Raw genomic sequence first — 27,025 nt, 5'->3', positions numbered from 1 at the left:
TATGTCTGTCCAGGATAACTGTTGTCTTTTACATTTTGCTAATGTCATTAGCGCCTGGCTGCTGGATTTGCACTGTGGCTGATGTGTGGGTTTTGTGACTTCAGCATTAATTTACCAATGTCCGAAAGATTGAGCTTGGAAAGTCAATTCTCTTGCTCCTCAGTTGCTGCCTGACCTGCTGTGCTTTTACCAGCGCCACCCTTTATCGACAATGTACCCATTGCTTGCTGCTTGGCCAAGTTAGCAATCTACTTGTGTTTTAGCAGCCCTGCTACACGTTCCCCCCTTTTGAATGGAAAGAAGCTTATGCTTATGTAATTGTAAGAGTTGCTTATGTTTGTTGTCATGTGAAAGCCATTGTGTACTATATTCAAGCCTATTATATGTTTATAAAGAAAACTTCCATCGCAATTTTCCATAAAGGATTGTGGTGCACAATGTACCCAACATCCCGTGCAGTTTGGCAATGTTAGTAATCTATTTCCATTATAGCAGCCAAACCCCCTGTGCAACTTGCAGCAAGAAGAACCGTTCTGTATTGCCTGTCCTTCATGGAGAAATTTGCAAAGAAAAACACCTTTGACCATAGGTCCATCAAGAAGTGGTCAACATGGAGCATCCTTGAGATCCTGTGGGAAAAGGAGCAGATGGATCCTGTTGCATGGTTCCCTGGACAGACTGTCAAAGTCATTTGGTGGAATGCCTCATCACAAGAGCTTCCCAACAAGTAAAGACATCACTTAGCTGGTGCTGAGAAGGGCACTGCCTGTGAAATCCTTCGTGAATGCCCAGTTGGTCTGCACCACCGCACACTGCCCTTGAAGAAGCTACAAGGGGGAGTTGAGATTGTCATACATCTCCTTCTGGAATGCGTCTTTGCAAAGTAAGTCTGGAAAGAGATGCAGTGGTTTTTGTCAAGGTTTGTCCCAAGCAGCTCTGTGATGTGGGACTGTGTGCTCTCTGATGTGTCCCCTGGGACGCACACTGAGACTAACATTGACTGCACCTGGAGGACCATCAATTCGTTGAGATACGCTCTTTGGTTTGCCCAAAACGTGTTGGTCTTCCATAACAAGAAGTAGATCCCAACTGAGTGTTGCAGACTAGCACATTCCAAGGTTTAGGACTACGTGCTGAGGGATGCACTAAAGTTTGGGGCAGCTGCTGCCAAAAGGTGGTTTGGAAAGATCACTGTCTGAGGTCTCCTGCTGAAGGTAAATGGGGTCCTTTCAGTTATCGGGCCCTCCCAGAGCCTCAGTGCATGTAAATATAGTCTTGTATGTGTAAGAGATGTTGTTGATTTGTTGGAATGGAGTCAAACTCAAATGTTGGCTTGCTTGATATGTTACTGCACAGAATCGAACTGCTTTTGTGACAATGTATATAGACAAAGAATATTTTTATACATAAAGTATAGTTTTGAAATTTTTAAAAAAGTTTGTTATAAGAACAGTAATTAAAAGATCAGAGATATAAAAGATCAGAGGTAACTCTCTCTGTTACAAAATGACGATTGGTCATCTGTAGCTTGAAAGGCATCAATTGCATGTGAGGGGGTGAGGCTTCGATGGTACAGGGATTGAACCGACATCATTGGCATTATTCTGCACCACCTTCCAGCCATCTGACCTACCTAACCACTTCACATTTATTAGATAGGTTAATTTTGCATTTAATAAAGCCAAGAAGGCAATTAATTCATAGAATTCTCTTCTCCAGGAAGTGATGAAGGCTGGGTCATGACGTATCTTACAGCACCACATGAGACCCTTCTCCCATTTGTGCCCCTCCAGTCATCAAGCATCTGTTCCAATCCCATTTTCCAGCACTCAGCCAATAGCCTGCTATGCTACAGTATTTCAAGTGCTTGTCTAAGTACTTCTTACCTGTCATAGAGTCATAGAGATGTACAGCACGGAAACAGACCCTTCAGTCCAACTCGTCCATGCCAACCAGATATTCTATCATAATCTAGTCCCATTTGCCAGCAGTTGGCCTACATCCCTCTAAACCCTTCCTATTCACATACCCATCCAGATGCCTTTCAAATACTGTATTTTTACCAGCCTCCACCACATCCTCTGGCAGCTCATTCCATACACATACCACCCTCTGTGTGAAAAAGTTGCCCCATAGGTCTCTTTTATATCTTTCCCCTCTCACCCTAAACCCATGCCCTCTAGTTCTGGACTCCCCCAGCCCAGGGTAAAGACTTTGCCTGTTTATCCTATTCATGCCATGGGCGGCATGGTGGCACAGTGGTTAGCACTGCTGCCTCACAGCGCCAGAGACCTGGGTTCAATTCTTGCCTCAGGCAACTGACTGTGTGGAGTTTGCACGTTCTCCCCGTGTCTGCGTGGGTTTCCTCCGGGTGCTCCGGTTTCCTCCCACAGTCCAAAGATGTGCGGGTCAGGTGAATTGGCCATGCTAAATTGCCTGTAGTGTTAGGTAAGGGGTAAATGTAGGGGTATGGGTGGGTTGTGCTTCAGCGGGTCGGTGTGGACTTGTTGGGCCGAAGGGCCTGTTTCCACACTGCAAGTAATCTAATGCCCCTCATGATTTTATAAACCTCTATTAGGTCACCCCCTCAGCCTCTGACGCTCCAGGGAAAACAGCCCCAGTCTATTTAGCCTCTCCCTTTAGCTCAAATCTTCCAACTCTGGCAATATCCTTGCAGGTCTTTTCTGAACCCTTTCAAGTTTCACAACATCCTTCTGATAGGAAGGAGACCAGGACTGCATGCAATATTCCAAAAGCGGCCTAACCAACATACTGTACAGCTGCAACATGACCTTCCAACTCATATACCCAATGCTCTGACCAATAAAGGAAAGCAAACCAAATGCCTTCTTCGCTATTCTGTCTATCTGTGTCTCCGCTTTCAAGGAACTATGTACCTGCACTGCAAGATCTCTTTGTTCAGCAACACTTCCTAGGACCTTACCATTAAGTGTATTAGACCTGCTCTGACTTGCTTTTCTGAAATGCAGCACCTCACATTTATCTGAATTAAACTCCATCTGCCATTCCTTAGCCCATTGGCCCATCTGGTCAAGATCTTCTTGTTATCTGAGGTAACCTTCTTTGCTGTCCACTGTACCCCCAATTTTGGTGTCATCTGGAAACTTACTAACTATATCTCTTCTGCTCACATCCAAATCATTTATATAAATGACAAACAGAAGTGGACCTAGCACCAGGAACAGATAAATGCATAGTTTTTAACATGTAAGGTTACTATAAGTCTGCAGTACTGAATAGACTGGGTTATTTCTTGATTATATGTTTTATTGAAATCTGTCTCTTGATTAAAATTTCAAAATGTAAACCATAAGTACCATGTTAACCTGGAGCACTGTTTTTAGGGCCAAAAAGTGTTATTTTCTGGATCTGTAGATTGCAAAGAAGATGGCCTTGAATAGAGTGATGTGCTCTTCCTGTCAAATATGGGAATTTAGGGAGAGTTTCCATGTGACTGATGATTATGTCTGCAGTAGGTGTGTTTGGTTGCAAATTGTATCAGATTGCATGGATCGGTTGGAGCAACCATTAGAGGCAATGAGGAATTTACAAGAGCTAGGGAGTGTGATGGATGGCAGTTATAGGAAGGGAGAAAAACTGCAGATACAATCAGGTAGATGGAAAGGTAGGAGGAGTAGGCAGGCAGTGCAGGAGTCTCCTGTGGCTATCCCCATTTCAAACATGCCTTGAGAATTCTTACCTCTACCTCCCTGACAGCAAGTGAGTTCCTGACACCCATCACTCTCTGGCTGAAAATATTTTTCCTCAAATCCCCTCTAAACCTCCTGCTCATTAGTTTAAAACTGCATCCCCTGATGGGTGCTCCATCTAGTAAGGAAACGATCTCTCCCTGCCCTATGACTCTAAGATAATGTCCATTTATATAGCACTAGTTAAGAACATAAGACAGTCCAAAGCAATTGACTATATTTAAGGCTGAGTTAGACAGATTGTTGATAGATCAGGGAGTTAAGGGTCATGAGGTATCAGGCAGAAAAAAAGTTTTTGGGACTAAGAAACTACAGAAGATGGTGTGCAAAGCCCAGAAGCCAACCTCCCATCCATGCACGCTATTTACACTTTTTGTTGGCATGGAAAGGCTGCCTACATCATCAAAGACTTCTCCCACTCTGGTACAACCTCTTCCATCAGGCAGACGATACAGAAGCATGAACACACACACACACACCAACAGATTCAAGGACAGCTTCTTCCCTGCAATTATTAGTCTGCTGAATGGACTCTCTAATTTCAAATAGTGTTGATCTTGTTAAAGTTGATCTTCCTGTGTGATGTTACCAGTATGTTTCGCTCTGTCCAAGCACTCGGTAATCTTTTTGTTCAATATATCATTTCAGTTGCATTAGACTGTAATCTTTTGCTATAAATTCTGAGTCTCATGCTCCTGTCCCACAGCTACTTGATGAAGGAGCAGCGCTCTGAAAGCTAGGGCTTCCAAATAAACCTGTTGGATGATAACCTGGTGCTGTGTGATTTTTAACTTTGTCCACCCCAGTCCAATACTGGCTCCTCCACATTATGATCTGGATGTCATTGTTTGCTGTGATCTGCCTGTGTTGCTCACAAACAAAGCTCTTCACTGTACCTAGGCGCGTGTGATCGCAATAAATCAAATCAGGTCAGCCAAGATGCCACTGATTGGCAGAACAGCATTAGTTTACTTTTGCTCCTATACCCTGTGTTTCTCTGATGGTTCAGACACTGAATAGTTAAATGTATTTGCACTGATGATTCAGTTTGCATAAACTCAGAGGAATGTCAGTATTTCATGCTTGTCCAGTGCGCTTTTTTACCTACAGCGACCCCTGAGTCAAAGTTGCCAATTTTGGCACAGCAAGCTGCCACAATATGACCACATTCAGGTCATCTCTTTTTGCTGATGCTGCTAGAAGGATTAACATTGAAATAGTGCTGTAAAGATTTTTAACCTTCCCTCGAGAGGCCAGGTTTTTTGACAGGGGTTAGGGCCACAGAGGTTCTATGTTTGAATGATGGGCCAGCCTTATTTACCTATCCTTGCCCCAGTCTCTCACATAGAATCCCTTCAGTATGGAAACATGCCATTCAAACCTCCAGAGACCGTTCCACCCAGACCCAACCTATCCCTATAACCCTGCATTTCCCATGACGAACCTGCCAAGCCTGCACATCCCTGGGCGTTATGGGGCAATTTAGCATTGCCAATCTAGCTACCCTGCCCATCTTTATGACTGTGGGAAGAACCTGATGCAGATGTGGGGACAATGTGCAAATTCCTGATGAAGGGCTTATGCCCGAAACGTCGAATTTCCTATTCCTTGGATGCTGCCTAACCTGCTGTGCTTTAACCAGCAACACATTTTCAACAATGTGCAAATTCCACACAGTCGCCCGTGGGTGGAATCAAACCTGTGTCCCTGGCACTGTGAGGCAGCAGTGCGGACCACTGAGCCACTGCACCACCCATTCAGAAGTCACACGATACTATGTTATAGTCCAAAAGGTTTATTTGAAATCACCAGCTTTTGGAGCACTGCCCCTTCATCTTACAAACAGGCTACTCTCTGAAAGCTTGGGATTTCAAATAAACCTGTTGGACCATAACCATTCTGACTTTGTCCACCCCAGTCCAACCCAGGTACCTCCACATTGCGAGGACAGAGGTGGTCTTGGTTTATGAACTGGCACTTCCACCCCATTCTGGCACTGTCAGTTTGGATTATGAACTCGAGTTAGTTAGACACCAACAGGTATAGACCCCTGAGAACACACAAGTAAATATGCAGATTCTGCAGAGGCTGAAGCACTCTAGGAATCAATGAAGAATAGTCGGGAACAAGTTGAGTGTTTTTTTCTTTCAAAAAAAAACCCACATAAGTCCATGGCTTCTAGTGTGGAAGCAGTCGAGCTATGTAACAGAATGGCACAACCGTTACCTGAACACTAGAGGCTGTCAAACCCATTAATAGGCGGAGTTTAAGATAAGAAAGCCTTAACTGCTGGCTTTTGGAGGAAGCAGGCTTTTCAGAGTCGAGGGGAACTGAGCTGAAGTGGACCAGGATTTCGGCGCTAAGGGACAGACAAAAATAGAAGGTGCATTCCTTTTGTGTATAGTCTCTCCGGCTGGATGTGTGCGTGTGTGTGAGACTTCACTCGCTTCCGCTCCCTTTGCCCACCCTGAGTGTTATTCTCAGCGGCAGAGAGGGGCACACTCAGAGCGGAACAGGAGACTGGAGGAGAAAACCCATGCCTCGTGAGTGAGCGGACTCGACAGGCGGAGAGAGCCAAGGATTCACTGAACAGGCAAGAAGCCTTTGTATATCCAGGGTGTGGTTGCTGCAGTTATGTTGGGAGGGGAGGGGGAGTTATGTCCTGGGTAGTGGGGAAAAAAGACCCTTACCCTTTGCAATACGAATAACTTCTGTGCAGAGTATATATATATATATTTTTAAAAACCCTTTGTTGTTTGGGAGTGGGAACAGTCAAGGTGTAGACAAAGACCAGGCAGTTTCCTGATGTGTTTTCCAATAATTCTTCAGAGGTCGTCAAAAGTTATGGTCCACTCCCTCTCTGTTGTGGATTGTCTCCTCTAACACCCTAACCTTCCTCCACCCCCACTCTTTTCTGTCTTTCGTTCGCCTTCATTTCTTTGTTCTCTCTGTCTTTCACACACACTCACTCTCTCTCACTCTCTCACACACACACACACACACAGATCCTGGGAAGGTTTATTTCAGAGGAAGAAGGGACAGGTGATAGGTGAAACTGAGGGACTTGGATTTCAAGGGGAGTCTGGGGGATGTTGTTTAAAAACCGAATGTTTTTGTCACAAGGCGCTACTGAAAGGCAGAGAGGTTAACCCCTGAGTGTAAAAAGGAGTGTAAAACTCCGATAAAGAGTTGAAACAACCACTTGTATTTGTACGAAATAAACAGGGTTACTGGTACAGGGTGGGAAGTTTCCTAATGAAGGGCTTTTGACTGAAACGTCGATTTTCCTGCTCCTCGGATGCTGCCTGACCTGCTGTGCTTTTCCAGCACCACTCTGATCTAAACTCTGGTTTCCCACAACTGCAGTCCTTGGTTTTACCTAGTTTCTTTAAACAGTCGGTGTGGTATCTAAGGATTGAATGGCCTCCTTCCATACTGTTGGAATTCTATGAAACACAGGAAGGGATGGAGAAGCTCAGCAGGTCTGTTAACATGTATGTATGTATGTATGTGTGTGTGTGTGTGTGTGTGTGTGTGAGAGAGAGACAATGTAATGCCTCCAGTCCAATATGACTCTACTTCAGAACTAAGGTGCACTGGAGAAGGGTTGCTGGACTTGGTACTTTAACCACAGTCCAAAGATGTGCAGCTTTGGTGAATTGGTCATGCTAAATTGCCCGTAGTGTTAAGCGAAGGGGAAATGTAGGGGAATGGGTCTGGGTGGGTTGCGCTTCGGAGGGTCGGTGTGGACTTGTTGGGCCGAAGGGCCTGTTTCCACACTGTAAGTAATCTAATCTAATCTAACCTAAACTGATTCTCTCTCTGCCCATAGATGCTACCCCAAATTCTCTCCCCCCTGCCCTTTATCTCAGACCCCTTGCCACACCAGGCTCATTCCTGAAGAAGGGCTTATGCCCGAATCGTCAATTCTCCTGCTCCTCAGATGCTGCCTGGCCCGCTGTGTTTTTCCAGCACCACATTTTTCAACTCTGGTACTCCAGCATCTGCAGTCCTCACTTTCTCCACAGGTGCTACCAGACTGGCTGAGTTTCTCCAAATGTTTTTCTCAGATTTCCAGCATCTGCATTATTTTGCCTTTATACCTGCATTTGTATAGTGCCTTTCTTTTTAAAAAAAAAACCAGACTCCAGAGGAGTGCAGAAAGTCAAAGATTGGATGCCGTGGGATGCTTCGCAATTAATGGCTTCATCAAATGTCTGACTTTAGAAAGGGAAATCTTAAGAGAGGGGATTCGTGTTGAAATGATGAGCCACTAGTGATGGGTGAAAGAAATGGGTCCTGTAAGAGCGGGAAGAATATTTAGATCAAACAGTTTCTATTAGATTAGATTACTTAGTGTGGAGACAGGCCCTTCGGCCCAACAAGACTGCATCGACCCTCTGAAGAGCAACCCACCCAAACCCATTCCCCAACATTTACCCCTTCACCTAACACTACGGGCAATTTAGCGTGGCCAATTCACCCTAACCTGCACATTTGTGGACTGTGGGAGGAAACCGGAGCACCCAGAGGAAACCCACGCAGATATAGGGAGAACGAGCAAACTCCACACACAGGTGGGAATTGAACCTGGCTCTCTAGTTTGTGAGGCAGCAGTTCCTGTTATAATCCCACATTTAGGAGAGGTCAAATTTCCTTGTTTGTTGCCAATTCAACAGCACTATCAAAGAACAGTACAGGAGCAGGCCATTCAGCCCACCAAGCCTGTGCCAACACGACTCCTTTCTAAATCTAAAGACCTCTTGCCTCTATGCAAGCCATATCTTTCAATTCCCTGTCTTTTAATGTCTCTGTCAAGATGCCTCTTAAACATTGTGATTGTATCTGCTTCTACCATCTCTGGCAACCACTCCAGGCACTTAGCTACCTTCTATGTAAAAAAAAACTGCCTCTCCTTTAAACTTACCCCCTTTTACTTTAATCCTATGCCTTCCACTTTTGTAAGGAGCCAGGACAAGTGTGGATCTGGGCTGGAGTGAATCCAAACATAGAGGTGTATAGCATGGAAACAGACTCTTAGATCCAACTCATCAATGCTGACCAGATATCCTAAATTAATCTAGTCCCATTTGCCAGCATTTAGCCCATATTGCTCTAAACCCTTCCTATTCATATAGCATCCAGGTGCCTTTTAAATGTTGTATTCGTGGCAGCTCATTCCATACACTCACCACCCTCTGTATGAAAAGGTTGTCCCTTAGGTCCCTTTTAAATCTTTCCCCTCTCCTTGGCGATTCGTGTTTTCCAAGTCCCTCATGATTTTATTAATTTTTTTTTGTGAAGTTCCAAGAACAAAGCCAAAACTTGTAACAACAAGAATTTCTCCAAGGAATCAAGGAAATCAGCTTCAATATTGAAAAGACCCTCAAAAACAAAAGAGCAACACTTACAGCTCTGATTCTCTCCCAATCCTGGAGGAGATTGTCTCTCTCAGATCAAAGCCTGATGGAACTAGAACACTGACCCTTACCCAGAGCCCAGACTAGGACAGAAGCTGGGGTCCTCTCCTTTTGTCCACCTCTTAAGGGTGCCCATTTTGTCACTATGGCAACCGACATAAGTAAATAGGATTTCTGTTCATGCTGAAAGTATTCAGCATCCTGGGATATGTTTTTAACCGTGTACCCGAGCAACTGTGTGGTTAGTGAGTGTGTTCACTGTAATTAATGATTGGAGCAATTTTCCAGGACAATATTTTAGGATTGATAAGAAATCCAGTCATACTGGATTTAGTGATGAGTAATAAACTGGTACAACAGCAAATTGCATTTACAAAGCATCTTTCATGTCGTCAAATGTCTGTTTGGAACTTCACAGGGGCATAATCAGACAAGAAATGGCATGAAGCAATGCAAGACAATGGGACTGGTGAATAAAAGTTTTGACAAAGAGGTGGAGTGTTTTAGACACCGAGAGACAGGGATTTGGAAAGGACTTGATCAGCTGTGATCACACTGAATGGTGCAGCAGGTTCAAAGGGCCGATTGCACAGGAAGCTTAAAATGGAGGTATGCAGAGATAGCTGGGGACTTTTGAGCTGAACAAGTTGACAGAGACAGGGAGGGAAGTGAAATAATTTGAACAGGAAGATAGGATGGACTTTTAGCATGGGGTTGTCACCAGACTGGGCAGAAGAGTTCATTAACAGTCTGAAGTCAGGGACTGTCTTGCAAACAGTAAACATAATATCATTGAATTTAATATGAGGTCTGATTTTAGAATTAAACTACAAAAAAGAGTGGATCAGAGTTCACCAGGCTGAATTTTCATAGAACCATAGAATCTCTACAATGTGGAAGCAGGCCATTCAGCCCACACCAACACTCCAAAGAGCATCTCACCCAGACCCAACCCCCCCTCCCCTTATCCCTGCATTCCCCATGGCTAATCCACCACATCTGCACATCCCTAGTCATTATGGGTAATTTAACATTGCCAATCCACCTAACCTGCCCATCTTTGGAATGTGGAAGGAAACCCACATAGACATGGGGAAAACATGCAAACTCCACACAGACCGTCACCTGAGGCTGGAACCGAACCCAGGTCCCTGGCTCTCTGAGACAGCAGTGCTAACCACTAAGCCATTCTGTCACCCTATATTGTTGAGTTCTTTATTCACTGGCTAGGCCAACATTTATTGCTCATCCCTACCTGCCCAGTGAGACACTTAGGAGTCAGAATCACATGCTGACCAGAACTGGGTGAGAATGACAGAGAACCTTCCTCAAAAGGGCTTCCCTGAGACCACCCATTAGTGAACCAGGTGGGCTTTTTCCTTGACAATGGTTTCACGGTCATCATTAGACCCTTATACCTATTGGAAAGATGTTGTGAAACTTGAAAGGGTTCAGAAAAGATTTACAAGGATGTTGCCAGGGTTGGAGGGTTTGAGCTAAAGGGAAAGGCTGAACAGGCTGGGGCTGTTTTCCCTGGAGCGTCGGATGCTGAAGGGTGACCTTATAGAAATTTAAAAATTACGAGGGGCATGGATAGGATAAATAGACAAAGTCTTTTCCCTGGGGTCAGGGAGTCCAAAACTAGAGGGCATAGGCTTAGGGTGAGAGGGGAAAGATATAAAAGAGACCTAAGGGGCAACTTTTTCATGCAGAGGGTGGTACGTGTATGGAATGAGCTGCCAGAAGATGTGGTGGAGGCTGGTACAATTGCAACATTTAAAAGGCATTTGGATGGGTATGTGAATAGAGGTTTGGAGGGATATGGGCTGGGTGCTGGCAGGTGGGACTAGATTGGGTTGGGCTATCTGGTCAGCATGGACGGGTTGGACAGAAGGGTCTGTTTCCATGCTGTACATCTCTATGACTTACAAAATTTTATTGAATTCAAAATCTGCCATACAGGGTATGATTCCGGATCCTGAGAACAGTACTTGAGTCTAATACTTATACAACTAGATCATCACCTTTCCCCCTAAATCTGCAAATCTCCCCAGCAAGCAATGAGAACAGAGCAACAATTTTTATTTCTAAATGGTGTCTTTTCACCGAATAGCGCATGCTTCATAGGAATATTGTAAAACAACATTTTGAAGGGCTGTTGTGGTAAAGTGCTTCTGATCAGTAGGTGTTGGTTCAAGTGGCTGGAACTGTGTCATAACATGCGCAAAAAAGGTTGAGTAATTAGAAATGTTTGAGACATGGAGCCACAGATCACCTAACGTTTGGTCAAAACGGTGGATTTTGAGAAGTATCTTAAAAGGAAGGACAGCAGGAGGACAGAGAGAGACCAGTGCGTTAGAAAGGGATGTTCAGAGGCTAAGACCAAAGTGTTTTGTATCACATAAAACAATGTATGATATCTCTGAAAGGCAATGGGTCTACTTGTGTCATAAAGATAGTGCCAAACCAGAATTAAAATATTCATGCCAATTCAGGGGACCCTGAAATCCCAATGTGTGTGACAATTACTAGAAGTCATAAATGATACAAAGATGTAAGAAATAAGAAAAGGAATGCCATCATCATCAACATCATTAAGTCACACAGCACCGTAACAGACCCTTCAGTCCAACTTGTCTGTGCCGGTCCCATTTCCCAAACTAAACAGGTCCCATTGGCCTGTATCCTTCTAAACCTTTCCTATCCATGGACTGATCCAAATTTATTTTAAATATAGATGTACCTGCATCTCCTACTTCCTCTGGCATTTCATTCCACACACAAGCCAGTGATGAGGGGGCGGAAATATGTAGGTATCTAGGAAAGTTACAATACCGAAAGAGGCCAGCTTGCCTGTGGCAGCAGAACAAGCTAGCCTCACATTCTAATCCCACTTCCCGGCCCTTGGTCTGTAGCCTCGCAGGTTTCAGGTGCAGTACCAAGTCCTTCTTAAATGGTTTTTAACATTAGATTAGATTACTTACAGTGTGGAAACAGGCCCTTCGGCCCAACAAGTCCACACCGACCCGCAACCCACCCATACCCCTACATTTACCCCTTACCTAACACTATGGGCAATTTAGCATGGCCAATTCACTTGACCCGTGCATCTTTGTGACTGTGGGAGGAAACCGGAGCACCCGGAGGAAACCCACGGGGAGAATGTGCAAACTCCACACAGTCAGTCGCCTGAGGCGGGAATTGATACAGGGTCTCCGGCGCTGTGAGGCAGCAGTGCTAACCACTGTGCCACCGTGCCGCCCACATTTGAGAGTTCTCCTGTCTCAACCACCAAACTAGGCAGCAGATTGCAGACCACCCATGACTGTCTGGGCAAAAACAATGTTTCTCATGTTCTCTCTCATTTCTCTGCCAAGCTGTGTCTTCTGGTAATTGACCCCTCTGCCATGGGAAAGAGGTTTTCGCTCTCCCTTCTGTCCAAGTCCCTCAAAAGATATTGTAAACCTCCACTCAGGCACCACTCCTTGTCTCTTCTGTTCAAAGGAGAATAGTGCTAGCCTGTCCAATCTTGCTTCATAGCTGCAATTTTCAAACTTTGGCAACCCTCTTCTGAATAAAAAAATTATTGTTGATGATGAGAACGCCAGCACTAAAGGGATATTTGGGTGGGCCGAAGATTGATGTAGTTATAGCCATAATGGATTGGTTAGATGCATACTTTGTGTCAATTTTCACAGTGAGGAAAACTGATACAATATAATCTGCGCATGAAATTTTGAGAATTTAGTAAAGGGGACAAAGATTTGAAACTCATCATGTCAGATGGTGAAATTTGAATTCAGTAAATATATGGTACAAGAAGCTGGTCGAAAGACTACCATTGTACATTGTCAGAAAAACCCATCTGGTTCCCTCATGTCCTTCAGTGAAAGAAATCTATCATCCTTACAAGGTCGGTGACTCTGAGCTGCCTTCTGTGTGACTCAGGATGGATGATAATCTGGTTTAACCAGTCACATCCATATACCAGGAACAAATATAAAAGAAAAGATTTGCGGTTGTAAGATTTTTAAAAGATAGTAACGGTATAGATAATGTAGTTTCAGAAAGTCAAATCTCGTATCTTGCTAGTTTCAACACCAGGGCGTTAACGAAATGGAATGCAAAAAACTTCAGAGATGTAAGTCTTAATATTTCAAAACTCCAGATCCTAAAATTATCTATTGTAATTTAAGAAGTGTGAAAAAGAAAGTGAATTTGTAAGTTCATGTCAACTTCAGCGAGTTCATTGGAATCTATTATAATCAGGGTCAGAGTAAATGAGTAAGTACATCGATTAGTATGATCTGACCGGAGGGAGTCAACGTGAAATCGCAAAGAATAGGTCTAGTTAATCTAGTTAATTAACCTAGTTGACCTATTTAGGAAGACAACTGGCAGCGTGGAGAGGGGAGCGTTTAAACAGATGTGGAGTCATACAGCACAGAAACAGACTCTTCAGTCCAACTCGTCAAAGCCGACCATAATCCCAAAATAAACTAGTCCTGCCTGCCCCTGGCCCATATCCCTCCAAACCTTTCCTATTCATGTATTTATCCAAATGTCTTTTAAATGTTGTAACTGTACCCATATCCACCACTTCCACTGGAAGTTCATTCCACTCACACAAACATTGTCTATGTAAAATAAAAAATAGTTCCTTATGTCTTTTTTTTAAACCTTTCTCTTCTCACCTTAAAAATATGCCACCTGGTCTTGAAATCGCCCACCCTTGGGAAAAGATGTCTGCCATTCATCTTATTTATACCCCTCGTGATTTTACAAAACTCTATAAGGTCACCCCTTAACCTCCTCCACTCCAATGAGAAAAGGTCCCAGCCTACCTTTTAACTTAAACCTGGTAACACCCTGGTAAATCTTTTTTGTATCCTCTCCAGTTTAATAAAATCCCTATGATAACAGGGCGATCAGAATTGGACACAGTACTTCAGAAAAGGTCTCACCCAATGTCCTGTACAACCTCAACAATGATATCCTCACTCCTGTACTCAAAAGATCTGAGCAATGAAGGCAAGTGTGATAAACATCTTCTTAACTGTCCTGTGTGTATGTGATGCAAATGTCAAAGAACTATGTATTTGCACCCCTAGGTCTCTCTGTTCTACAACACGACCCAGGGCCCTACATTTAATGTATAAGTCCTATCTTTGTTTGTTTTACCAAAATACAATACTTCTCCAAATTAAACTCCCATCTGCCACTCTTCAGCCCATTGACCCAATTGATCAAGATCTCTTTGAAAATCTTAGATGACCTTCTTCATTGTCCACTATACTGCCAATTTTGGTATCATCCCTGAACTTACTAACCATACCTCTTATCTAACTTACTTATAGAAATGACAAACAACAGCACCAATCCCTGTGGAACATCACAGGTCACAGGCCTCATCTCCAGAAAACTCTTGATAAGATTTTGCAGAGAAGACCAAATGATAGTACACACTATTGGAGAGTAGAAATTGAGAGTGTGGGAAAAGTCCACGTTCTGCAAGAGGTGGGATGCAATCTATAAGATTTCTGAGAAAGGTGAACAGCGGCCTCAACAATCTGCCATGTCCATTAATGACGTGGATGTGCAAATTCTATTTCCTACTGCAAAGTTGTAGAATATAGTAAAGTACGGGCAGGGGGCATTAAGTGACAAGAGGGGCACTCACAGATTAAGTGAATGGCCAAAACTGTAGGAGCCAGCATTCAAAGTGGAGAAGGGTTATGTCATCCAACTGGGATTCAAGAAGGAGAAATTGGAATGTTTTCTTAATGCTTGGAGTTGTGCAGGAGCAGCGATTTAGATGTGTGCATTCATTGCTAAATGTTAGTGGACAGATGTAAAAGTTGAAAATGTGTTGCTGGTTAAAGCACAGCAGGTTAGGCAGCATCCAAGGAATAGGAAATTCGACGTTTTGGGCATAAGCCCTTCATCAGGATGTAAAAGACCAGCTAGGAAGCTAGGACTTTACTTTGTGTGCCTCCATTCCAGAGATCCTTGACCATACCCTATCTGGAATCCTGGCATGTTAGCCTCATGGGGCTAGAATGGGTTACAGTAATGGAACATCTAAATTTTGAACCTAAATCTTATATTAATACCAAGACGTAATCCATTAAAGATTTTCAATAGGGTAGGTATAGAGGAACAATTTCCTTTAATGACAGTCTTAAAATTCAGCTACTTAACAGTGAAATCAAGAATTTTCTTTCAGTGGAAGAATGCAAAACATTCTCTCAGGCTGTGATTGCTGAGCGCCAATTGAAACTTTCAAGATTGAAATCAATAGTTCTTTTTTACAGTGGTACGAATGGAAAGGGAGACTGAGAATATAGCGGCTTTCATTTAATTAAATGGGTGAGAAGTTTCAAAGGGCTGAATGGCCTATCTCTCTTCTTACGTGACTAGTGGATGTTCCCATCAAAATGGTGCAGGTACCAACTGTTTGGTAACAGTTCCCCCCAAGGTGTCTGCTGGAAGGGTCCTGCATAACCCCAGCTAACACATTTGACAGCAGCACTAGGGGAATGCTGCAGCATCAGAGAGTGCTGACTTGCAGCGACAAAATTGTCTGGATGGTCTCCAAATGAGTTCAAAACATGTCTTGGTAGAGTGAGGGTAGTCTGACTCCCTGACTCATAGCATTCAGGTTAATGTGGGACACACTGGTGAGAATTGGGTATAAAACACAGTCTGTGTTGGGGACAGGTATACCAATTGTTAGAAAGTTTTAAACGAGTAAAGAATCAAGGGAGAGATGTAGGAGCTAAGGACTGGAAACTGTAATAAAAAATCCTTTGGCCTGTAGTGTAGAGAGTGTGTCAACATGTCATGAGTAATGAATAAATATGAACTGTCATTTTGAATATGGTGAATCACACACAGTATTAAAAGCTGACTTAGTTTGCATCTCATGTAAATGTTACCTTTGTTTCGATGATCATGTAATGTACTCAAATTATATTGGCGGCATGATACCTCACTGGCTCAAAGCGCCAGGGACCCAGGTTCAATCCCAGCCTCAGGTAGCTGTCTGTGTGAAGTTTGCACATTCTCCCCGTGTCTGCGTGGGTTTCCTCCCACAGTCCAAAGATGTGCAGGTTAATGTGGACTGGTCAATAGACAATAGTCAATAGGTGCAAGAGTAGGCCATTCTGCCCTTCGAGCCAGCACCACCGTTCATTATGATCATGGCTGATCATCCTCCATCAGAATCCTGTTGTTGCGTTATCCCTATAACCCTTGATTCCACTATCTCTAAGAGCTCTATCCATCTCTTTCTTGAAAGTAACCAGAGACTTGGCTTTCTGGGGCAGGGCATTCCATATATCCACCACTCTCTGGGTGAAGAAGTTTCTCCTCAACTCTGTTCTAAACTGTTTTTACCTGTTTTTAACCTGTTCTAAGCGGCCTACCCCTTATTTTTAAACTGTGTCCCCCGGTTCTGGACTCGCCCATCAACGGAAATATGTTTCCTACCTCCAGAGTGTCCAATCCTTTAATCATCTTATATGTCTCAATCAGATCCCCTCTCATCCTTCTGAATTCAAGTGTATGCAAGCCCAGTCACTCCAATCTTTCAACATTCTGGAAATTGACCTCATGAACCTATGCTGCACCCCCTCAATAGCCAGAATATCCTTCCTCAAACTTGGAGACCAAAACTGTGCACAATATTCCAGGTGCGGTCTCACCAGGGCCCTGTACAGCTGCAGAAGGACCTCTTTGCTTCTATACTCAATTCCTCTTGTTATTAAGGCTAGCATGCTATTAGCTTTCTTCACTGCCTGCTGTACCTGCATGCTTGCTTTCATTGACTGTTGTACAAGAACACCTAGATCTCGTTGTACCTCCCCTTTACCTAACTTGACTCCATTTAGATAGTAATCTGCCTTCCTGTTCTTGCCACCAAAGTGGATAACCACACATTTATCCACATTAAACTGCGAGTAAAAAGTGAGGTCTGCAGATGCTGGAGATCAGAGCTGAAAATGTGTTGCTGATTAAAGCGCAGCAGGTCAGGCAGCATCCAAGGAACAGGAAATTCGACGTTTCGGGCATAATTTCCTGTTCCTTGGATGCTGCCTGACCTGCTGCGCTTTAACCAGCAACACATTTTCAGCCCACATTAAACTGCATCTGCCATGCATCCGTCCAGTCACCTAGCTTGTCCAGGTCACCCTGTATTCTCCTAACATCCTCCTCACATTTCACTCTGCCACCCAGCTTTGTGTCCTCACCAAATTTGCTAATGTTACTTTTAATACCTTCATCTGTATCATTAATGTATATTGTAAACAGCTGCGGTCCCAGCACTGAACCTTGTGGTACCCCACTGGTCACTGCCTGCCATTCCGAAAGGAAGCCGTTTATCACTACTATTTGTTTCCTATCAGCCAAACAATTTTCAATCCAAGTCAGTATTTTGCCCCCAATACCATGTGCCCTAATTTTGCTCACAAATCTCCTAAATGGGACTTTATCAAAGATTTTCTGAAAGTCCAGGTACACTACATCCACTGGCTATCTCTTGTCCATCTTCAGAGTTACTTCCTCAAAAAATTCCAGAAGATTAGTCACGCACAATTTCCCCTTCGTAAATCCATGCTGACTCTAACCTACCCTGTTCCTGCTATCCAAATGAGTTGTAATTTCATCTTTTATAATTGACTCCAGCATCTTTCCCACCACTGACGTCAGGCTAACTGGTCTATAATTCTCTGTTTTCTCTCTCTGTCCCTTTTTGAAAAATGGGACAACATTAGTCACCCTCCAGTCTGCAGGAACTGATCCTGAATTGATAGAACATTGGAAAACGATTGCCAATGCATCCACGATTTGTAGAGCCACCTCCTTAAGTACTTTGGGATGCAGACCATCAGGTCATGGGAAATTGCAGGAATGCATAGGTTAGGTTGATGAGCCTTGTGGAATGCAGGGTTACAGGGATGTTGTGGGGAGGGGGGGGAAGCTGAGTGGGATGTTCTTTGGTGTGGACTCAATGGGCTGAATGGCCTGCTTCTACCCTGTAGTTATTCTATAATTCTATATGAATCAAGTTAGAATTAAGGGAGGGATGAAGCTATTGAGAGGTTTAAGCAGGAGTGTCATCGAGAAGTGTAAAACTGAAGTTTTGCGATGGGAGAGAATTCTCATCCAGCAACGCCAGTCTGTGTCTCTTTTCTCCCATCGTCGTTGGACTAGCATGGACTCAATGGGTTGAATGGCTTCTGTGTCATGCTAACTCCCATAATGAGCACTATCATGTCTCTCATCACAGTTAGCTTGTGTTCATCACCACATCTTCCTGTTGCTTGTAATTGCAAGTGCTATCTGCTCTCCAATCATGGTCGTAATGGAATGCAATTAATATCTGAATTCTTTTTTTCAGAATATGGATGTTAGCAGCGAGGGCCAACATTTATTGCCTATCCTTATTTGCTGTTGGTGGTGAGCTGTCTTATTGAACTGCACAGTCCACAAGGGTAGGGCACTTGTAGGGGGTGGTGTCCCCATGTGTCTGTTGTCATAGATGGCAAAGGTTGTGGATTTGGTGGTTTCTGTTGAAAGAGTCCTGGTGAAATACTGCAGTGCATCTTGTATCTGCTACTGAGCATCACTTGATGAACGCAATGAATAATGAAAGTAGTGAATATGATGTCACTCGAGCAGGCTGCTTTGTCCTGGATGTTGAGCTTCTTGAGTGTTATTGGAGCTGCACCCATCCAGACAAGTGGGGACTGTTCCATCACACTCCCAACTTGTGCCTTGTCAATGGTGGACAGGCTTTGGGGAGTCAAAAGGTGAGTTACTCACAGCAAGATTCCCAGACCCTGGCTTGCTCTTGTAGCCATGGTATTCAAGTTGCTAGTCCCATTGTTCTAGTCAATGGTAACCCATAGGATGTTCTCCAATTTTATGTCCCAGCTCTTGCTTCCCTTTGTGAGGGATCCACTCGATTCCTTTAGCGTCCACAAGAACATTGAAGGAACAGTCCCATAGATTTGTGTTCTTGAATATAAACTCATTAACTCAACAGACATGTCTGTGATTCACAACCTAAGTGAAGATGTTTCTCATGCTCTCAATCCTAAATGGCTGACTCCTCACCGTGGAACTACGATCAGTTTTGTTGTAGACCCTTGAGTTGGTGCGTGAAGGGCTAACTCTTCGAGTTTGGTTATATCAGTGTCACAGACTAACTTCCCCATTCTGCCATCATTATTAACCACATTAATAACAAAACAATGGGATGACCTGTATTTTGGGTGAGGCATCAATACTGGGACATACAATGGGGATAACTGCTGTCCTTGGATATAGCACCAGGGGATGGTCTAATGCACCACCTGAAAGACAACACTTTGAACAATGCAGTGATAAGACAAAATTTGAAAATGCCTTGCTTTTTATATACACCAAGCCCTGGAGTGGGGTTTTAACCGCGACTCTGTGATTCAGAGGTAAGAATGCTCTGAGTTCACCACACCTGACAAACTGGTTTGAAATGACTCCATTGTTCTGTGTGTGCTGTTTAGTCTTCAGGGCAGACACAGACCTTTACCGGCTATTGCCAGGGTTATGTGTCACTTCACTTATTGAATGTAAGCTAACTAAATTGACCACTCCCTAATGCTGTGCCCAATGTTAGATTTGATAACGGAATTAATTTTCTGCAGCTTCATTTCTAACACCTTTAGGAGTTCCAGAATGCTTGGCATTCACCATCTCCTGGTCCAATTGAAGTGAAATATTACAGTCAGAATGTGGAGTTCTTTCAGTACTTAAGGCAGTGAACTTGTTCTACTGCTCAATTAAAACTCAACCCCCCTCCCCCCACACACCGAACATTCCCCACCTCTCCCACATACATCCCCCCCCCCCCCCCCCAACACACCCGGATCTCTCCCCCCCTCCCCCCCGACTCACTCACACTCTTCCCCAAACTCTCTGACAGAGATTGAACATTTTCTTCTTTTGTGATCGTGTGTGGAGAGTGTAGATTTGTGAAGACGGGAAGCTTCCTGAGATTAACCTTGCTTCGATTTTCATTGTTCAATGTTCTCTTTTACAAATCCCCACAGGAGACAGGAGGAAATAGCTTCCCTGCATCAAACCCATAGTCATCTTTTATTGCCTGGGTTAGAAAGTCCCTATTTTACTGCAGAGCAAAAACACCTTTTCCATTCACCTGTTCCTCTTCATAATTTAACCCTTTCCCCAATCCTGCTGCTGCTTGCAATCTCTTGCTCCTTATGAGTGTCCTGACCATTCAGTGAAGGTCCACTTTTAATGGGGACAGTGTAGAGGGAGTTATACTCTGTCTGACCCAGTGCAATTCCTGCTGGAAAAGCACAGCAGTTCAGGCAGCATCCAAGGAGCAGGAAATTGCTGTTTCGGGCATAAACCCTTCATCAGGAATTCTCATGTAGTACTGGAAAAGCACAGCAGGTCAGGCAGCATCCAAGGAGCAGGAGAATTGCTGTTTCGGGCATAAACCCTTCATCAGGAATTCTCATGTAGTACTGGAAAAGCACAGCAGGTCAGGCAGCATCCAAGGAGCAGGAGAATCAATGTTTCGGGTGTAAGCCCTTCATCAGGGATGAGAATTCCTGATGAAGGGCTTATGCCGGAGACATCGATTCTCCTCCTCCTCAGATGCTGCCTGACTTGCTGTGCTTTTCCAGCACTACACCTCTTGACTGTGAGCTCCAGCATTCATTCATTCATTTTCATTCGATGCATTTACTGAAGGTTCAGTAGGATGATCCCCTGTAGGGATTGTCTTATGATCAAACATTAATCCGGTTGGGGCTCTGCTCACTGGAGCTTAGAAGGCCAATTTATTAAATACCCTCGAGAGGGTCTTCATCAAGTTTCTGGAGATAGATGATTTTTACTCTTGGCAGTCTTCGCATGCTTTACTTTTGCAGTTTGATTTTATTTGTTCTCTTTGCTTTCCTGGTGCTCATCTTAATTTCTACTCTGTTTCTCTTTCTTTCGTTATTTTTCTTCAGTTTTATAAATTCTTTTATTTGGGCTCTATATTCTCCAGGGTTTAGAAGACTGAGGAAGGGATCCCATAGATATGCGTAAAATTTCGAGGACAAGGTAACTAACTGTCAGAGAGACAAATGGGAGAATAGTCCATCACATCTCTGACTAATGCCATGTCACCTAGGTGACGAACCCCTGGGCAGGAGGTGAGTCACTTGCTGCAGAATACACAGAACTCAGTCTGTGATGTGTTTCGTGCAGCCACAGTAGTTTTGGGACTGATCCAGGTGAGCCTGTGGTAGGATGTTGGTAATGGAAGTTAGATTCGTTCCTGGAACTTCTTTCTGGGCGTATCTTCGCCACGTGGCCTACAGCCCAGTCCAAAAAGCTGACCCACTATCACCGCAATTGAGGACAGGCAGTAAACGCTAACCTTGTCATAATGAGTAAACTGAAAATGCAGGAACACCCTGGAGGCAAGGAGGTGGTTTTATTTCTGGGAAGGATGTGAAGAATAATGATAATGAGGGAGATGGTGTTTATATTTAACTCATGCTGTCCCTGTCTGGGAATGTTTGAAGGGGACAGTGTAGAGGGAGCTTTACTCAGTATCTAACCCTGTGCTGATCCTGTCCTGGAAGTGTTTGATGGGGACAATGTAGAGGGAGCTTGACAGTGTAGAGCTGGCTATACTGTGTATCTAACCCCATGCTATCCCTATCCTGGGAGTGTTTGATGGGGACAGTGTAGAGGGAGCTTTACTCTGTATCTAACCCCGTGCTGTCTCTATCCTGGGAGTGTTTGATGGGGGACAGTGTAGAGGGAGCTTTACTCTGTATCTAACCCCGTGCTGTCTCTATCCTGGGAGTGTTTGATGGGGACCGTGTAGAGGGGGCTTTACTCTGTATCTAACCCCGTGCTGTCTCTATCCTGGGAGTGTTTGATGGGGACAGTTGGAGAGGGGGCTATACTGTGTATCTAACACTGTGTTGTCCCTGCTCTGGGATGTTTTGGGATAGTTTAATGACAGTATGCTGTAACAACAGCTGAAATTTGGGAAAACCAGCTCAAACAAAGAGCTCGATTCATGCCGTCAGATCAGGATCCAATGTATGGTAGGAGAAATTGAGGGCTGGAGATCAGAGTCGAAAAGTGTGGTGCTGGAAAAGCACAGCAGGTCAGGCAGCATCCGAGGAGCAGGAGAGTCGACGTTTTGGGCAGAAGCCCTTTGTCAGGAATCCTGCTGTGCTTTCCCAGAGCCACACGTTTCGACTCTGTTTCGTGTTGTGTGATCACCCTGAGCTGATCAGGCTTGCGATCATTTGTTCAAACAACAAAAACTGCCCAGGTGATACAGATCCCAGGAATCTTCTGATTAAACTCCATGCTGTTTTGTGAAACAACAGGAATTTACTTTTCATTTCACCTCCAACGATTCTTCCTGTTCTGGCCTGTGCTATCAGCCATCGTGTGAGTGAGACAAGACTCGGCAGGTCCCACAGAGATTTAGTTCTGGATTGATATTGTATTCGGCTGTGTGTCTCTCTCTCTCTCTCTCTCTCTCTCTCTCTTTTCCCCCCCCCCCCTCTATTTGTGTCTTTCCTTCCATCCCCATCCAGCCAGGGCTGCCTGACAGAAGTATAATACTTTCATGTTACAATCCCCATCCACCCATGCCGAATATGTATCCACCTACTAACTAACCCGGAATGGATTCTGTGACAGTGACAATGACCTGCAGAGGTTTGGACAGCAGTCCGACAGCGCAGCCTGGGAGTTGTAAAATTCAGCAGTGACTTCCAGCCCTGACCAGGCCCTTATGTCCAAAATATGCTGGAAATCACAGCGGGTCAGGCAGCACCCATTTTGCGAGAGCAAACTAACGTTTGAGTCCAGATGACTCCTCATCTATTTCTTCATCCTATATTTTGTTGAGATCATGTTGGATTTGTGACAGATTCTAAGCAAGGTAGACTGTATGATCCTAAACTACCCTCCTAATGCAAAACTGAGGCGCAGGAGCCAGGACTTCTCCCCTTCCCTCTGGACTCGAGTGTGATCATCAGTTACTGAAAGGCGAATATGAATTAGACTCTCATTCTAAAGTACTATTGGATGCTGAGTGGATTGGATATACATCCTGGTCCTGTTGACTAAACCCCTCCACTGTAACCTTCACCAGCCCTGTTACCCTCAGAGATATCGGAAGTTCTGTAACCCTGGCCTCCTGAGTATTTCTGTTTTCCATTGCACTTCCATTGTGGCTGTGCCTGGGCGTGAGCTCTGGAAATCCCACTCCTGTTTTAAGACATTCCTTGGAACCCTACCACTTTTACTGAGACTTTGCCCTAGAGTGGCTTGTTGAAATTCCTTTACTGTGCTATATAAATTCAAATTGTTATTGTACATTTGGATGAGAACCTTGTTCTAATACTTTACTTTCCTATTCCAGGTTAGAGGGGAATGGCACACTCCAAGTTACGCCTAGCAGTGGTGGCTGTGTTAGGCCTTGCTACGCTCCATATTTTTCTGAGCTGGCATTCCAAAGACCTGATGCAAGTTCAGAGAGTATACGTCCACAATAATTGGCTGAATTCTACAAACGTCTCCTATCCCAGCTTGGCCACTAACGAAAGTAAGATCTCTCTGATCAACATTTCTTCCAGTTTCAAGAGATTTATCCCGGAGAAGAACAACTTCTGGAACCACAGGCAGCACCAGATGTTCCAGTTGCTCGATCGCCTGATTCTCAATGGTACCTCCTCCTACAGCCCCTCGTCCAACTGCATTGAAGCCGGAATGGGGCCTGAGGTGCTTGAGGCCTACTCCTTCTCCGAGTCCCACGGGGACTTCCTGCGCTACATGAACTGCAAGGACTACCCCCAACGGATCAACCAGCCAGACAAGTGCGACGGTGACACCTTCTTGCTTCTCGTGATCAAGTCGGCAGCCGCTAACTTTGAGAGGAGGCAGGCCATCCGCGAGACCTGGGGTAAAGAGAGCACCGTGGAGGACATGCAGGTCCGCACTGTCTTCCTCCTGGGCTCAGCCTCCAACGTGGGCGATGGCCCCGACCTCTGGAGGCTGCTGGAATTTGAGAACCGGCTGTACAGGGATATCCTCCAGTGGGAGTTCAAAGACACTCTTTTTAACCTCACCCTGAAGGACCACCTGTTCCTCAAGTGGGCCACAGTCCACTGCCCCCATGTCCGGTACGTCTTCAAGGGGGATGACGACGTGTTTGTTAACACGCCCGTGATGGTGACGTACTTGAAATCACTGAGCGATGACATAAGCAGCCAACTTTATGTTGGACAGACCATCTTGAATGCCACGCCACTCCGAGACAAGAAAAGCAAGTACAGCATTCCCAAATCCTTCTACGATGGGGCCTACCCAGCTTATGCTGGGGGTGGGGGTTTCCTGTACTCGGGGAACCTGGTCAGATCTCTCTACAAAGTCTCTCACTACATCCCATTCTTCCCAATTGATGATGTTTTCACTGGGATGTGTTTTATGGCACTCAAGATTAGCTTACTGCATCACTCTGGCTTCCAGACATTCGACATTGAGGCCAAGCACCGAGATAATCCCTGCGCCCACAGCAACCTGATTCTCGTCCATCAGCGCAGCCCCAGGCAAACGGCTCTACTCTGGAGAGCTCTGCGCAGCCCAGACCTCAAGTGCTAGTGTCTCCCCCTCCCATGCTTCCTGCCAAGGGGATAATCCTTTCCCCAAAGCATCAGTCATCAAGTGGTTTTCTGAAAGATTCACATTGACTCCCACTTCATTTTCCTCCTTGTGGAGCTGAAGATTCCTGAAAATGGGAGGATTTTCCCATTCTCTGAAAGCTGAAGGTGGAACAGACTTGGCTGCAAGAGGTGTAGCTATCGATATGGCTGCTTTAGTATCAATCAGATACTTTTAAGGTCTTCTGGTTCTGGTGAGAGGTCAGCCTACACATATGTTAACCTTTATAAATGCTGCTTGCTCTGCAGAGAGATGGCAGCATTTCTGCTGTCAATTAGAGTATAATTGGGAGGCAAATTGTATACAAATGTATACTTTGTGTGATGATGTAAATGGCAGTTCTGGATTGCCTTATTGCACTGTGGTATGCTCATTCCTCTGAACCAAAAAACCTGGACTCGAATCCTACCTGCTCCAGAGGTGTGTAGTAACATCTCTAAACAGGTTCATGAGAAGACATCTTAGAAGAACACACAGTTATTGTATAGGAGCTCTTGTGGTGCAGTGATAGTGTCCCTACTCTGAGCCAGGAAGTCTTGTTTCATGTCCCATCTGCTCCAGAGGTGTGTCATAACATCTCTGAACAGATTGTTTGTTTGTTTGTTTTTTTTAAAGAAAGAAGAAAATGGCACTGTGCTTGTACAGAGCATTGGGTGGTGGTAGTGTCCCTGTCTCTCTGTCAGAAGCACGAGGTTGAGTCCCACATCAGACCATGATTGATATGAAAGGAACGATTTGGAGATACTGGTGTTGGACTGGGGCGTACAAAGTTAAAAATCACACAACAGGATCACCATCTGATGAAGAAGCAGCGCTCCAAAAGCTAGTACTTTCAAATAAACCCATTGGACTATAACCTGGTGTGTGATTTTTACCTAAGGAAGGAGCGTTTGTGATATGGTTTAAGTTGGTAGTTAGCCTGGGAGTTCTTCCCACTTAATAAAAGCAGGAATAAAGTCTGTGTGAAAATACCCTTTCTAAAAATAAAAACTGATGTCTAAGGGATGCAAATCTATGTAAAGAAACACTAGATTAAGGAAGAACCTTTGAAAAGGTTGTGTCCTTCAGCATAGGCTGGTTTGAACTTGCTTACCTGCCTGCACTGTGGCTTTTGTAGAGTCACTGTCTGATCTATGTTTGTAGTTCATCAAAGAAATCTCTGACATTGAAGCTTTGCGTTCAAGATCCATTCCAGAATGTGATTAAAACAGGTAGACAATCTTTTCCACCATTTTAAGGGCAATTGGGGATGGGTGAAGAAATTCTTGCCTTCAAAAGGATGATCTATCCAAAGAACCAAATGACTCCCTACTTTGATTGAGAAAGGTTTTTGATGCCAGCTCTTCTATCCTTGTGCAATCAAGGCAAAAAATTTATTTCTCCCTGTGTGATGGGTCCCTCTCAAATGACGTTTCCTGATGTACCTCACCTCTTTGTCAGCAATGACCAAAACGCAGATGGCTGTAGAGCCAATGCACTGAGAGGGAGAGAGAAGTGGTGGGTAGGTTGTGAAAGCAAGGTCTAGGCTTTCATCATCTGTGAGATTGCGCTAGGAGAAATTAATACTTCTTGGTTTGTAAAGATTCTGATGATGAATTGTACCGAACCAGTGACAGACTGTGACCAGAGATTGCTGAAGATTTTTTAAATTGTTAATTAAATTAATTGTTTGATTAAAGTCTGTGTACTTTATAGAGTCTGCTTATTAACGTCTCACTTGAATGTTGCGCATTGCAACCTTTATATTATTCAATGGTGACCATTTACAGTCAATAAGAGGACAGGCTGATTACAGGCAAATAGTACATAAAAATGAGTGTTTCACTTTAAATAATTAATAAAATAAACGCGTCCCACAAAATCACAAACATCTGCATCAGTTGCTGCAGATGTGTGGCACTACATGTCGTTCCAAAGTTCCCCAACTCCGCACTTTAGTATATAAGACTTCACTTTTTCACCTAAAGCAAATCCGTTTCCACCAACAGCTGTATTTCATTTGAGACCCTGGAGATGGTTGTCATTTGAACAGCACTATCCTGCTTTAATTCAGCTCTTGGTTGTCTTGATGGTACCATATTTCCAGAGACTCCTTTTATGGTGACCCCTTTAATG

At 44.2% G+C, this 27,025-nt stretch overlaps 1 protein-coding gene across 3 annotated transcripts; it reads left to right on the top strand.

The window, feature by feature from the left end:
* The first annotated feature begins 6,009 nt into the window (after positions 1-6,009).
* LOC132836743 (N-acetyllactosaminide beta-1,3-N-acetylglucosaminyltransferase 2-like) lies at positions 6,010-26,588 on the top strand. 3 transcript variants are annotated; one of them, XM_060856170.1, is made up of 2 exons: positions 6,010-6,324; positions 23,613-26,588. In XM_060856170.1, exon 2 carries the CDS (start codon positions 23,624-23,626, stop codon positions 24,848-24,850), a length of 1,227 nt encoding a protein of 408 aa, XP_060712153.1. In that variant the 5' UTR covers positions 6,010-6,324; positions 23,613-23,623; the 3' UTR covers positions 24,851-26,588. The 3 variants fall into 3 exon arrangements, with proteins under 3 accessions (XP_060712153.1, XP_060712154.1, XP_060712155.1); XM_060856171.1 differs by having other exon boundaries at positions 6,022-6,114; XM_060856172.1 differs by lacking the exon at positions 6,010-6,324 and adding an exon at positions 14,089-14,182.
* The last annotated feature ends 437 nt before the right edge of the window (positions 26,589-27,025 follow it).

Source organism: Hemiscyllium ocellatum, chromosome 47 (assembly GCF_020745735.1).
Source record: "Hemiscyllium ocellatum isolate sHemOce1 chromosome 47, sHemOce1.pat.X.cur, whole genome shotgun sequence".
Classification (NCBI taxonomy): Eukaryota; Metazoa; Chordata; class Chondrichthyes; order Orectolobiformes; family Hemiscylliidae; genus Hemiscyllium; species Hemiscyllium ocellatum.
The sequence above is the reverse complement of the archived record's forward strand: the minus strand, read 5'-3'. Positions and strand labels throughout refer to the sequence as shown.

Coding starts and splice junctions, on each gene's coding strand:
- LOC132836743 (XM_060856170.1), top strand. CDS start 23,624: ATGGCACACTCCAAGTTACGCCTAGCAGTGGTGGCTGTGTTAGGCCTT.